Source organism: Tenrec ecaudatus, chromosome 12 (genome assembly GCF_050624435.1).
Source record: "Tenrec ecaudatus isolate mTenEca1 chromosome 12, mTenEca1.hap1, whole genome shotgun sequence".
NCBI classification, from domain to species: domain Eukaryota; kingdom Metazoa; phylum Chordata; class Mammalia; order Afrosoricida; family Tenrecidae; genus Tenrec; species Tenrec ecaudatus.
Genome location: NC_134541.1, coordinates 97,514,589 through 97,527,972, shown reverse-complemented (window position 1 = coordinate 97,527,972; position 13,384 = coordinate 97,514,589). Strand labels below are relative to the sequence as shown.

General features: G+C 44.4%; 1 protein-coding gene across 1 annotated transcript in view; it reads right to left on the bottom strand.

Moving 5' to 3' along the window:
- PDXDC1 (pyridoxal dependent decarboxylase domain containing 1) overlaps window positions 1-13,384 on the bottom strand; it is a 78,375-nt gene that overhangs the window by 2,451 nt on the left and 62,540 nt on the right. Inside the window, exons 15-22 of the mRNA XM_075564263.1 lie at window positions 11,838-11,926; window positions 10,713-10,818; window positions 5,290-5,461; window positions 4,421-4,539; window positions 3,959-4,080; window positions 2,961-3,053; window positions 2,776-2,872; window positions 1,351-1,455 (exon numbers count right to left, since the gene is read on the bottom strand). Coding sequence (XP_075420378.1) covers window positions 1,351-1,455; window positions 2,776-2,872; window positions 2,961-3,053; window positions 3,959-4,080; window positions 4,421-4,539; window positions 5,290-5,461; window positions 10,713-10,818; window positions 11,838-11,926 — 903 coding nt within the window. The remainder of the gene's footprint in view (window positions 1-1,350; window positions 1,456-2,775; window positions 2,873-2,960; window positions 3,054-3,958; window positions 4,081-4,420; window positions 4,540-5,289; window positions 5,462-10,712; window positions 10,819-11,837; window positions 11,927-13,384) is intronic.

Sequence of the window (13,384 nt, the reverse complement as noted above, 5' to 3'; positions counted from 1 at the left end):
GGCCTCCGCACCAATGGGTTCCGTGGCTTAGTCCCTTGTCCCCGCACCTCGCCACTCGAGATCGCGCGCCGAGGCCCCGAGGGACGCCGCCGAGGTCTCCTTCCGCGGGAGCATGGCGGCCATCCCCTCCAGCGGCTCGCTCGTGGCCACCCACGACTACTACCGGCGTCGCCTGGGGTCCACTTCCAGTAACAGCTCCAGTGGAAGTGCTGAGTTCCCTGGGGAAGCCATCCCCCACCCCCCGGGACTTCCCAAGGCTGACCCTGGCCATTGGTGGGCCAGCTTCTTCTTCGGGAAGGCTGCTGCTCCATTCATGGCCCCGGTGTTGGAGTCTCCAGAGCACCCAGGGCCCCCGCAGGCCTGTGACCTGGCAAAGGATGCCATGGGGAAGCCCCCTAGCAGCCCAGCCTCCCCAGCACCAGGCCCCTCTTGATCAGCCAGCAGCACCACCAGCAGGGCCCCTCCTGCCCACCCCATAGACTAGGCAGGCTACAGTCAGAGAAGTGCCAGGTTCTTTTTATAGAAAAAACAAAACACCCATAAGAAGCTGAGAGAACCCCCTCTGTACTATCGATCACAACACCTGCAGCCCGCGCCAAGCACCGTGTGGGAGTAAACACAAAACCCCTAGCAAAAAAAAAGATACAAATACAAATAATGAGTAAGGAAGAAAAGACCACCATCAATATTTAAAAGCCAGGGAAGAAATTTTTGTCATGGTCCAAGCAAGAGATATATAAATTCAGGTTGAGTTAAGAGGGAGGTCAACTGACCAAGTATCACGTTTGATCTAGCACAATCAAGTTTACAATGATCTCTAGCCGACAGTGAACTGGTTTGAGACCTTTGCCTGTGGGTCGACCAGAAGCTTAGTCTGATGAGCTAGTCTGCAGATGCGTTTGGGCTCCCACTCTTCGCTATGGTCTCCTACAGTTTAAGCTTATACTTGTCCTGTGTCATATTCGGATTTTGTTAGTCGTGTATGGATCACCCGAGCTGGTATGCTTCTTCCATGTGGACAGTTGGGCACTTTTAAGGCAACCTCAAGAAAAGTTGAGGAGAATAAACACTATAGAAAACCAAGCTATCATCTCTGAAGACCCCCTCACTCTTCTGGGAAGTGTGAGGCTTCTGCAATGCCCTGTCTGTGGCTGTTGAAAGGGTTACTTTAAAGAAACAGATGGCTGGTGTAAAATGAAGAGGAATAGGGACTTGGGGTTAAAGAACCAAGAAAACAGGAATGCAAGTATCAGGGAGAAAACTTAGGGGGAAAACTATGGCATGATACAAATGTCTATTTTCCCAAGAGAAATACAATCGATTTTCCCCCAGTGCTAATTAGAAATGTACCTGGAAACCTCTGTTTAATCCGGGTGCCTGAGGGGGTTGGAGGTGGCGTCACTCCTGTACTCTGTACTTTGGAGACATAGGTTTGTTCTGTGGACTCCAGAGCGCCTGCCAGGACGAGAAAGGAGTGGAGTAAATGGTAGTTCCTGGCACAGGTTGCCCTTCTCAGCTCCTGAGCTGTGCCAGGAGCCAGAAGTGGCCATCCCCATCATGCTCATAGGTCCTACTCCTACTGTACTGCTTTCACCTTCCAGCCACCCGTGGGAGGCTGAGTTCACCTAAAGGCACAAACCAGCACTGTGGCGCGGCCTGCCTGGGGTGTCACAAGAAAAGGACGCCTCTGTCTGCCTAAGGCTGAGGAGTGGCTGATGACACCAGATCCCGGCCTGCCCAGCATACAGCAGTGTAGTCAGAATAACGGAAGAGACCTTGGGTTTAGGAAATTATTCCCTTGCTAGAATACCAAAGAAAGACAGAATCATGTAGTTTAATAATAACTTCTCCAAATCCTAGCAACTTCTGGCAATCTTTTAAAAGCAGCCAGCCATATGCTGAGGCAAAACACTGCACCCAAATACACAAGACACATCGCGAAGAGCTGGACAGCAGCACGAGTAGGTTGCCTGTGTGGCTGCTGAAGGGCTTGAGTATCTGCTTTCACATCATGTCAGCAGCAGTCAGGTGGGAACAGGGAGCAAACCGACCTGATCTCCAGAGGCTCTGGCCTCGCTGATGGGAAAGGAATGGATAACGACTTCTAGCATTGGGGGTCTTGGAGTCCAAGAAAAGAACACTTGGCCAAAACTCAACTGTTTTTTTGTTTTGTTTTGAAAATAATTTTACTGATAGGAAATTCACATATCATATACGTCACCACTGAAGTTGCTTTAAAAAAGAGTTGTAATTTTTGGGTTTTTTTTTGGCTTAGTTTATCATATTGGGGTTTATCTCAGATGTATTTTGTCATTGGGGGTAACTCTCTTGAATTTTTGTTGTATGTTTTTCTGTTCTTTAGTATATGAAACCCGGGATTGATGACCCTATTGAGATAACACGTGGAATAAGGGTTTCTGGGGGGTAGACTGTGTGTTGGGGGCTGGGCGGGGGGAGGGGAGAGAGGTAAAGGGAAACTGGTGTCAAGGAGTTCAAGAAGGAAGAGAATGTTTGACCTTAGCAACTGTACAATACTGTTTGCTGTCATTAAACTATGGAATGCTGATCTCTGTATTAGCTCCCAATCAAATGGTTTTGGAAAAGAAAAATAATTTCATATACATGAGCACAATCAGGTCTAGTGCTCCCTCCCACTGCCTGCATTCATTAGTTGCTCTCCAATCCCTCCTTCCCCCTCCCTGATAAACCACTGCATCCATTATTGACTCTGAAACTCACTGTTAATGAGATCGCCGCCAGTCTAATTAGTCCTACCTGCTGTTAAGTTAAACGTTCTTCCTTTTCGTGAAGCTTGTAATGGAGAAAACCAATTCAGCACAGACCCTACTACAGGGATCTGCCGTAATACTCCCTGCAAAACAGAAGCCATTGTTCAAGGGCATCTTGCTGCATCCACCTGCAGCCTAATGCCTGTTGCCAAGTCCAGTCTGTAGTCTCACCTCTTCCAAAAGTCGCTCTTCATTTGCCTTCTGCAGTTGAAGCTGGGCTTCCTGAATTCCTTTCCGAACGACTTCAGTCATATTTTCCAGAAGCTGTGTGAAGATTAAGAAAAGTATCAGTCACTTAAACGGCTTGCCTGTAGTCTAGAAGTCTGTGAACGCATCTCGGGGGCACTGTCTGTAAATGAAATTCTGCAGTTTCGACATGCTTGAGGAGGTCTCAGTCAATACACTTTGAGGACCAGCCCCATTTGCTAGGAAGCAAAGAGGAGGAGAAATGCGGCTCTAACCTGAATGTCATGGCAACAGGAAATGCACACACTGCTCACCATTCATGGGAATGAAGCCAGAACAGAGGTGAACTTAGAAGGAACATGAGGAAACCCGCCTCCACATAGACAAAGCTGGCTCCTTTCACCTCCTTTCAAACTTCCTTCTCTTCCCACTTCTATCAAAAGGAATCATTCCATATGTCCCTGGCTTTTCTCAGACCAGTCTTGCTGTGGCCCTTCTGCTGAGTGATTTCCAGTGAATTAAATGTAGAGCATGTCGTTCCAGCTTTGTGGCCTAGTCCTCCATGTCAATTGGCAGGTCACTTCTTGCTGGGAAGCATCATTACATGAAATACCTCTCATTCATCCTTTTGGACCCAGCTCCGACAGGGAACTCTTTGCTGATTTTGCAAGTAGAATTGAATGTGTTTTCCCAAAGGCTCAGCCTACCCCTAAATTCTCTTCCATGGCATTTACAACATTGTTGAGAAATACGTATCTCTTACTCCCACTGGTTTGTGAGCTCACTAAGGGCAAGGATGGTGCTCTATCCACCTCATACTCCTAATGGCTTCCAAAATGCCTAGCTCACAGGAAGCATGCATCATTTGGTGGGCAAAGAATGAGTGAACAGAGATGGCCAGGGTTAGCTTCCTCCTTAATGACCCTAGCTAGGTGGATGGGCAAGTTCAGAAAAGGAATGAAACATCGATGAATTGTACAGACCCTTGAGTTTTCTTCAATTTCTCGGGCTGTGACTGCAATGGTTTCCACTAGTTCAGAAACATCTACATCGTCACTTGCCATGCCGATGTAAATACAGCTCTTCATACTTCTATATTCAGGGCCTGCATGAAAAAATAACAAAACTGTTTCTCAAATCCTGTCATGAATCAGACACAGGCGCGCGGTTTCCTGCATAGCAGTTTGACAGCACAGAGGAGGCTCCTCTTTTGGGGGCAGGGCGAGGGAGAGGGAGGGAGAAGGATAAGAGGGGACCTCTCACAAGGGAATGTGATGTCCCTGATAGGCTGACAATGGGGAAGGGAACTGGCTGACTCTAGGGAGGGTTCTGCCTCCTCCAGAACAAAGGCAAAGTTTCCCCAAAGAGGTAAAACCCATTTTCTTTTAAGCCAGTTAAAAAATGTCTTCCAAAAATCACCACTGACTTATAAAAATAATAGTTACCCATTTTAAATGTAAGGTCAGATTCCAGCTCATTTAACTTTTTCAGGAGTCCAGCATGGATTTTCTCTCCTTCAGGATCTGACTTCAAACTGCTTTTATCATCATTAGCATGTTCATACCTGGAAATAAAAGCCAACCACAGGATTTTGAGCTACAAAGATCAACTGTGTCTTCAGAGGATTTCGCTGGAGTAGAAGAACATGAAACAAGACAAATGGGTAGTCATTGATAGTATAGCAAAATTTGGCACTTTTCAGAATATCACCAGGACTATTTAAATCATTACTCAAAAAAAACCAATAGTCATCAAGTTGAGGGTTTCTTACACAGGGTACTGTGGCTCAAAGTCTACTGGAGCACACAGTTTCCTCTTCTCCCTGAAGAGCCACCAACATTGTGGTTAGTCCAGGGCTCCTTAGGCCCGTAAGATTTAGAAAGAAAGAGGTAAGGTCTGAAAGCCTCTTCATTTACAGTATTACAGGTAAAGGAAACTTGTCTCATCCTTGGAGCCTGCCAAGCAGCCATGGATATGCGACACACACTGGGCTGGAAGACAGGGAGCTTTCTCTCACCAGGGAAGTTCTTTTTCTTACAGATTTGTCAGTTACCATCTCCTCCTGTTAACCTTGGAGCAAGCACAGAAAGACAGAACATACCCTGGGGCCTGCCTTACAGGGGCCAGAAGTGCACGGAGTGCAATGGTGGGCCAGACTGTACTCTGCACTAGGCTTTTGGGGTGCCCAGGAGAACAAGGAGACTGAGATTCCACATGTCCCTACTGGACTTCTCAGCTTATTTACAAAGTGACCCATTCATAATTCTGTACAGAGAAAGATAGATTCTCATCTTGTGCCAAGTGGAAACTTTACCTGACAACCCCAATCCCAGGCCAGTTAGGGTCATCCACGTATAAGAGGCCGGCCGTTCCTTCCACCTCCTGCCTGAACTCTTCTTTCAGCTGTAGTGTACACATCAGGACCGGCAGCTTGCTTTCTATGCAGGTTACAAGCTGATCGACATCTTCAGACCGCGTTCCTAAGACTAAAGCATTCACAGACTCTTAGGAGAGATGATGGGGGGCAGGTAGAAAACGAGACAGCCAGGCTTCCACTTCTATGATCAGAAAGGTCTAAAGCTCTACCTTTTCCAACTAGTTAGAGCGGTCTTGTTTTTTTAATGGTGCTAACCCAGACATAGAAGAGTCAGATGTTAAAAATCACCATACAGGAGTAAAGACAGTGTAGATTTGCACCTCGGATCTTAGTCACAGTTAAAAAGTTTCCGTTAGAATCTAGTCTTCTCACCACAAAAGTCTACTTGAGCCGGAGAATATCATGTCACAAGCTAAACACAAAGAATCCCCTCTTCTCATTAATTTGATTGAAAGAAAGGGAAGCACTTTCGTGGGTTAACGGTGGATGGCAGGCTGAGTATCTAATTCATTTCTGTAGCTCCAGGCTTTGGGAAGTCTCAGGGCTTCAGGGACCCAAGAGGGTTGGCATACCTACTCCTGACTGTGACCCCAAGTCACCTTTCAGGTCTGAAAATGAACTCACTCTGCCAGGCCCACTCAAGTCTCAGTCAAGCAGTGAGGTCTACACTTGGGAGGTACTTACTCACCTTTCAGAATAATCAACCATTTGCAATCAAAAGAGCCGCATTCACCCAAAGAAAGAGTTCAGAAGCCAAGAAGGGTTAAGAAAAGAGGAGGAATGGAAACAGGAAACACATAGAGTAAGTGGCATAAGTGATGATACATTGTGGGAATTGCAATCAATGGCATGAAACAAAAGGTATGTAAATTCGTTCAATGGAAAACTGATTTGCTCTAGAACCCTTCACTCAATTAACAATAAAAGTTTAAAACAACAAAAACTAGAACAAAGGAAAACCATTCCAGAGCTTTCAAATGTGTCTGGTTTTAGTAAGGCTCAGTATATATTGCCAAAGGGTCCTTGCTTTGAGAGATGAGGTGGGAAGGTGGGGCCACATGGCACCCAGCAGGAACAGGGGCGAGGAGGAGTTCTGTGACCAGGAGCAGTCTTTACGATGTCAACTTTCTGTGCAGCAACAGTGTCACCGACATTTTCCTGCGTTGAGGTTGCTGAGAAAGTACTTGGATTTCTCCCCAAATGTTGAAAGCACCAAACATTGCCTGAAAATCTTTAAATCCTCTCAACGAGTTTAAGCTGTCTGTTTTCAGCTTCCATCAGAGTGCTCAGCATATGCCAAGCACAGCATACGTGATCTCTTTTGCCCTTTCATGTCAACATCGTGAGGTATGAGTGCTCTGTTTTTTAAGTGTGGAACAAATCCTATAGAGATCAACACACTTGCTTTAAGCAAAAGTACCAGAGTGGGGATATGGACCCAGGATTTACTGTCGCAAATGCCCCATGTACTTACACTGCTTCTGTCCGTGCTGCAAACTGGCTTTTCCACTTTTTGGGCCTCTGAGAATCAGAACAGGTGCCCAAGTCCACTCCAGAGTAATTACGTTAGGAGCTCTGCCCACGCAGAGGTCGTTAGAGCCTCACCAAACAAACAAACAAACAAACAAACTTCACTCCCGTAGAGTCAATACCGACTCATAGCTACCCTGTAGGACAGGGAAGAACTGCCCCTGTGAGTTTCCAAGAATTTAACTTCTTACAAGAGTAGAAAGCCCTGTCTTTCTCCCTAAGAGCTGCTGGTGGTTTCAAACTGCTGACCTTGTGGATCTCAGTCTAATGTGTAACCACTATACCACCAGGGCTCCTTAAAGCCCCACAGGTGACTATAATGTGCAATCAGGACTGAGACCCCCTGGGGGAGATAGCAAAGAGACACAAAATTCTCAAAACCGGAATTCACAGTATTGCAAAAATGTCATTATTACCTAGAGCAGCGGCTCTCAACCTGTGGGTCGGGACCCCTTTGGGGGTTGAACAACCCTTTCACAGGGGTCACCTAAGACCATTGGAAAACACAAAAATTTCACAAGCTATAGTTACATATTGTTTTACGATTAATCACTATGCTTTAATTATGTTCAATTTGTAACAATGAAAATATATCCTGCATATCAGTTGTTTACATTATGATTTATAACAGTAGCAAAATTACAGTTATGAAGTAGCAACGAAAATGTTACGGTTGGGGGTTGCAACATGAGGAGCTGTATGAACACAGGAGGGGGGGCGCGTCATTAGGAAGGTTGAGAACCACTGACCTAAAGCAATCTCAATCCCAACATCATTCTTTAGAGAAATGCAAAAAGCAAGAACCAACTTCATATGGAGAGGGAAGAGGTCCACGATAAGCAAAAAACTCCTCACAAAGAAGAACAAAGTAGGCCGTCTTGCCCTTTCTGATCTCAAAGTTTAGTACATGGCCAGTTGTCCAAACAGCCTGATACTGGTATAATGATAGATACATACACCAATGGAACAGGGCAGAAAAACCAGACACAACAGCCGACAGAGAAATGAGTTTTGACAAAGGACCAAGAAACTTTAAATGGGGTGGGGATGCCCTCTTCAACAAATAGTGCTGGAGAAACTGGCTCTCCGTCTGCAGAAGAGTGAAGCAGGATCCACACCTCACGCTACATACAAAAATGAACTGAAGAGGAATCAGTGACCTAAATAGAAAACCCAACTCTATCAGGATCATCAGTGAGAAAATCGGGACAAACCCAAGGGTCCTAGTGCAGGGCACACGTGGGCTGCTAGATACAGCAGAGGAAGCACACACATGGTGGAAGACAAAAGTTGATGAGTGGGACCCATTAAAAATGACTGCAAATGTAGTGTGGGTAGATCGCATGGCATTAAAAAAACAGACGTAAGCCTACCATCAATCCAGTCAGTTAACTGACGCAGCCCATCAGATGCACTCTGAGGTGTCAGACGCATGCGCAAACAACTGCACCAAGTGCAGCAAAACTGACAAGCTAAGTCATCGCCCATTTTTAGACCTTGTTTTTTCTCTCTTAAATATAAGAAGGAGTATTAAAATGAGTGGGGGAGCTGGACCAAGTTAAGAAGACAAACATGTCACTTTCATATGGAATGGGAGGTTCTGACGCTACAAGCCGACATTCAGCTGAAGTCCAGAGCGCATGAACAGTTCTGGAACTTACTCTCAGAGGGAAAGCACCCAAACGTGAGAACATGTGCTACCTCCTTGACTGCATTATTTGGCTCCACTTATTGATGTGAGTCAGCCTTTTCCCACATAAAGATCATTAAGCGCAAGTGCCGTTCCACCAGGACTGATGATCATTTGGAAGTGTGCTTGAGGCTGGGGGTCAGCAGCTACAGTCTGGACTATGCATCCCTGGCTCATCCCATTCAGTGCAAGTCACCAGAGTAAACTCAGGTAATGACAAAAAATGTACATAGATAATTTTGCTGTGTGGTGCAATGTGGACTCATGCAGTCATGCAAGGTACATAAACATACAGTATACATATAAAGAATTCTCAATGCATTTATGAATACATGTAATAAAGAAAGTAAAAAAATAAAACACTTGTGCATATCAAAAGATTACATCAAAAGAATAAAATGAGAGCCTACAGATTGGGAAAATGTATTTAGCAATGACATAATGGATAAAGAACTAAATTACTAAAATCTACAGTCTACTACAAGCTTACAACAAGAAAACACAAATAACCCTCTGAGAAGGTGGGCAAAGGACCTGAATAGACAACTGACAAAGGATGATACCTGATGGCTAGCAAGCACATGAGGAAAGCTCTTGTTCACTAGCCATTCAGGAAATGTAAATCAAAACAATAATGAGATTGTATCTAACACCCACAACCAGACTCCAATTAAAAAAAAAAACACAACCAAGAACAACAAATGTTGGAGAGGGTATGGAAAGATTGAAACTCTTCTACTATACTGTTGTGGGCTTGTAAATATGTACCACTGTGGAGAGTGGTCTGATGATTCCTAAAACAGTTGGCAATAGAAATATACCCCTAAGAAATAAGAGGAAGATCACGAACATATGTGTGCTATCCCAAGGTTCATTGCAGCATAGTTCACAATAGCAAGAAACTGGAAACTGCCCAAATTCCCATCCGTAGAAGAATGAATAAAAATCTTTGGTGTGTATACACAACTGAATACTCCCTTCCCTAAAAGGTGACAAAATCATGAAACACCTCACGACATAAAGGGATTTGGGAATCATGATGAGAGAAGTTAGTTGATCACAAAAGGACAAAACCCGTACGAACCCACTGCAGTCGGGATGAGCAACAAACTGAAGGCAGCTCATATTTCCGGGTCAGGTAACGGGCTAGTCAAGGCTGCCGTAGAAAGCTGGACCGGTGGCAATGAGCCAGACACCGGCCTCTCTCTCTGCATTATCTTGAAAACCACTTTGACAGGAGTCCTCACCTCAGCTGGGATCCCATTTTCAAGAGTAGGGGAAAGGAAGGTGGCCACTTAGTGGCCGCCAGTTAAAAATGTGATTTAAGGTCTTCCCAAACTAGCTGACATTCCTACCAGAGTGATAAGCCATGTTGATGGGAAAATCAAGTCAAGATGGTGGAAGAGGAGCATACACATCTTGGGGGTGACAAAGGCATTTCTGTCCGTAAAAACGGGGAGGATCAACTTCCTAGTAGGGAAAATAAAAATGACTCACATACTTTTGCAGACTCCAAGGGGCAAGTATGCCTGGTACCATTCTCCTAATAGCACGTTAATCTTGAGTTCCTGTACATCCCCTGGGGACCAAGGCCATGGGCCATAGAACACTGGGACATTGAACTCTGGATCTTCAAGGTGCACAGCACATTCCAAAGGCCATCTCAGAGGAATGTGATGGGGAAACCCCGTTAGGTGCACTAGGCTTCACCTCAAATACACCAGTAACCCAAGAACTTAAGGCCAGAATTACAAGGACCATGAAAAGGCCAAAGACAGCTACACTAAGAGTTTTGAACACTCGACAGGCAGACTAACATTTCCTTACTACTTCAGTGCCCTACTTGATCTATTAAGATATGTATGCTTCTGGCAGACCTGTCTGACTGTCAGTAAATATTTCTTATAAGTTTAAAAGTTTGTTTCACCACTTCTTTTATTGTCACATGCAGTGAAACCATGTGAAACTGTTCACTACAAATTAGTGAGTAAGCAAAAGTAAGCCGGTGATTATCTTGTTTGCTGGGTAAACCCGCATGATGACAGGAGAAGGGAAAGTTTATCAATCCCCACAACGGAGGCTGTAATAGACCTGTAACCGCTCCCACCCAAACCCAGGAAGGAACTGGTCAGATAACTACCTGCTGTCGTCATCAGAGGGCTGAAACGCAAACACATGCCCTCGGCTTCCAGGTCCATGACAGTGATGCCGCCTGCAGGCACCAACCGATTCAGCTCTTCTCCTAGCTGCAGGGAAAGGGGGGGGGGGGGGGCTAGCAGGCTCCAGCACCCTCGGAGCTGTCCTCCCCCATGGCAGTTTTTTATTTACTTATTTTTATTATCTTTTAAAGATCATTTTATTGGGGACTCTTACAGCTTTTGTAACAATCCATACATCAATTGTGTCAAGCATATTTGTATATATGTTGCATTATTATTATTTAACATTTACTTTCTATTTGAGCCCTTGGTATCAGCTCCTCTCCCCCACCTACTCTCATGACCCCTTGATAAATTATGTTATTATTATTTTCATATTTTACACTAACTTTACATTTTTTCTCACTTAAAAAATTACAAGCAAGCTCCAGGAAATATAGCTAAATTAAAATAAAACAAAAATTATTCCTATGATACCACTCAGAAACCTCCAACACTGTTGACATTTTGGTAGACAGGCTACTTGGTCTTTTCTCTGTGGGGAGCAAAGGATTTTGAAGAGGGAAGGTGTACGTAGGTGTGTATATTTTGTTAATAAATGGGAAACCTGACCCACTGTTGAGTGGCCTACATTTCTGCAGGTATCCATGACTATTCCCTTCTGCCTTATTCTGCTGTGTTTGTTTTAATGACCATTTTGAACTCTATTACATGGATGCACCATGATCTCCCGGTTTCTTAGTTGGGCACAACCAAAGTTTTGTTAAGACTAATAATGCTGAAGTAATATTTTTAGAACACCTATGATTGAAGGTTTAATTTTGGTGTCAAGAGTTTGTGAACATGCCTCTAATCCACACTGCAGGTTGACAAAAGTGTTCAGGACACTCTGGCTTAAGTGCCTTCTGATATTGCTACAGAATATTCACCAAAATGCCAAAGCAGCTGCACTCTAGGAACTGTTTTGCATGGTTGTTTTCCAGACTTACATAGGCAAACTGAGAGAACTAAATGGAAAAGAGTCGCCAGAGAGGTCACACAGAATGTGAGGCAGTGATCTAAGAAGGGAACCCCAGGACTTGGCACAGGATGACTGCCATCCTTACCCAGCGATTCAGCGCATCACAAGGGCTCCTCTGCTGGCCGACCGTGGAAGGCGTCATATGGGGCACTGGTGTAGCTTGAAGCACTGGATCTGATCCCAGAACAGACAGAAGATTAATTCCCAGGAACCCAGTTCATCCAAGCAAACACCCCTCCAATCCTATTTCACTTAGCTCCTAATATTTACCCAGAAGAACATTCTCAAATATTACTGAAATAAAATTTGACAGGATTTAAATATCCTATACATTTTTTTATCATGAAAAGTATAACACTCAAATAAATTCACACAAATAGAATTCTTAATTTCATCTAGATTTTGTTTTTTCCCCAAGGACTCTAGGAGGAAATGTGCAAAGTTGTAAGTTAAAAATGAATCTATCAAACAATGTCAGGTACATCGGCGTACCAATAGCACACAGGGTTTAACAAGCCTGCCTTCCCTCTTTGGCTTGAACGCCAACCCGTGCCAGGCACTGGTTAGCCCTCGGGATAGACTGTAAATAAGACAAAATATTCATGATCTTGGAGTGCGCATTTTAGTTCGGAGACAGCGTATCAACAAATAAATGAAATCATTCTGTATTAAAGGTAGCTCCATGAAAGACAGCAAGGGCGCCAATATAGAGTCGCTTTAGATGTGACAGGCAGGTAAGCAGATATTTAGTTGAAAGCCAATTGACAAAAACAAAGCTCAGAGGAAAGCTAGTGGTTTATGTTTGAAGGAAAGGGAGGAGCAAGTACAAAGGTCTTGAACTAGGGAAGAGCACTGTGTGTTCTAGAAACTCAAGAAGATCAGTCTGACAAGGGTCCAGAGGAAAAGTGGCAAAGGATGATGCCAGAATGTTTTTTTGAGGGGGAGAGCAAATAGCATAGATGACTGAATAACTCCACCCGGTGGAATTGAACAACAGAATTGTATGTGAATGGATATATTGGAATAGGTAAGATATGTCAATAAATCTATTCTTTAAAAAAAGATACCAGATAGTTCGGAGCAGGGAAGTGATACCATCTGATTTTAAACACGCTCACTCTGATTGCCATGTGGAGAACGGTTGGGATGAGGTGTGTGGAAGGGATGGAAGGAGGGAAGATCAGGTGGGAGGTAGCCAACTAGATGAAAAATAATGGTGACATTTGAAACATTCTTTAGAAACAGACTCCTGGGTCTGACCTACTGAATCAAAACATCTGGGGTGCGGGATTCAAGAATCTTGCATTTCAAGTGATTCTATTTCCGTCATTCCAGTACCAGTCCAGGAACTCGCATTTGGGAATCACAGGCTTAAAAATTTTTTTTAAATAAATCATTTTATTGGGGGCTCTTACAGCTCTTATAACAATCCACACATCAAGGGAACCACAGGCGCAACCAAAGGAAACTATCAGTAACTAACACAGGAAGACCCTCAACAAGATGAATTTACACAGTAGCTGCAACAATAGGCTCAAACTGAACACTTTTGAAGATGGTGAAGGATCAGGCAATGTGGGTTGCTATCACGCAGAACTGACTCAATGGTACCTAACAACAACGCTCTTTTGA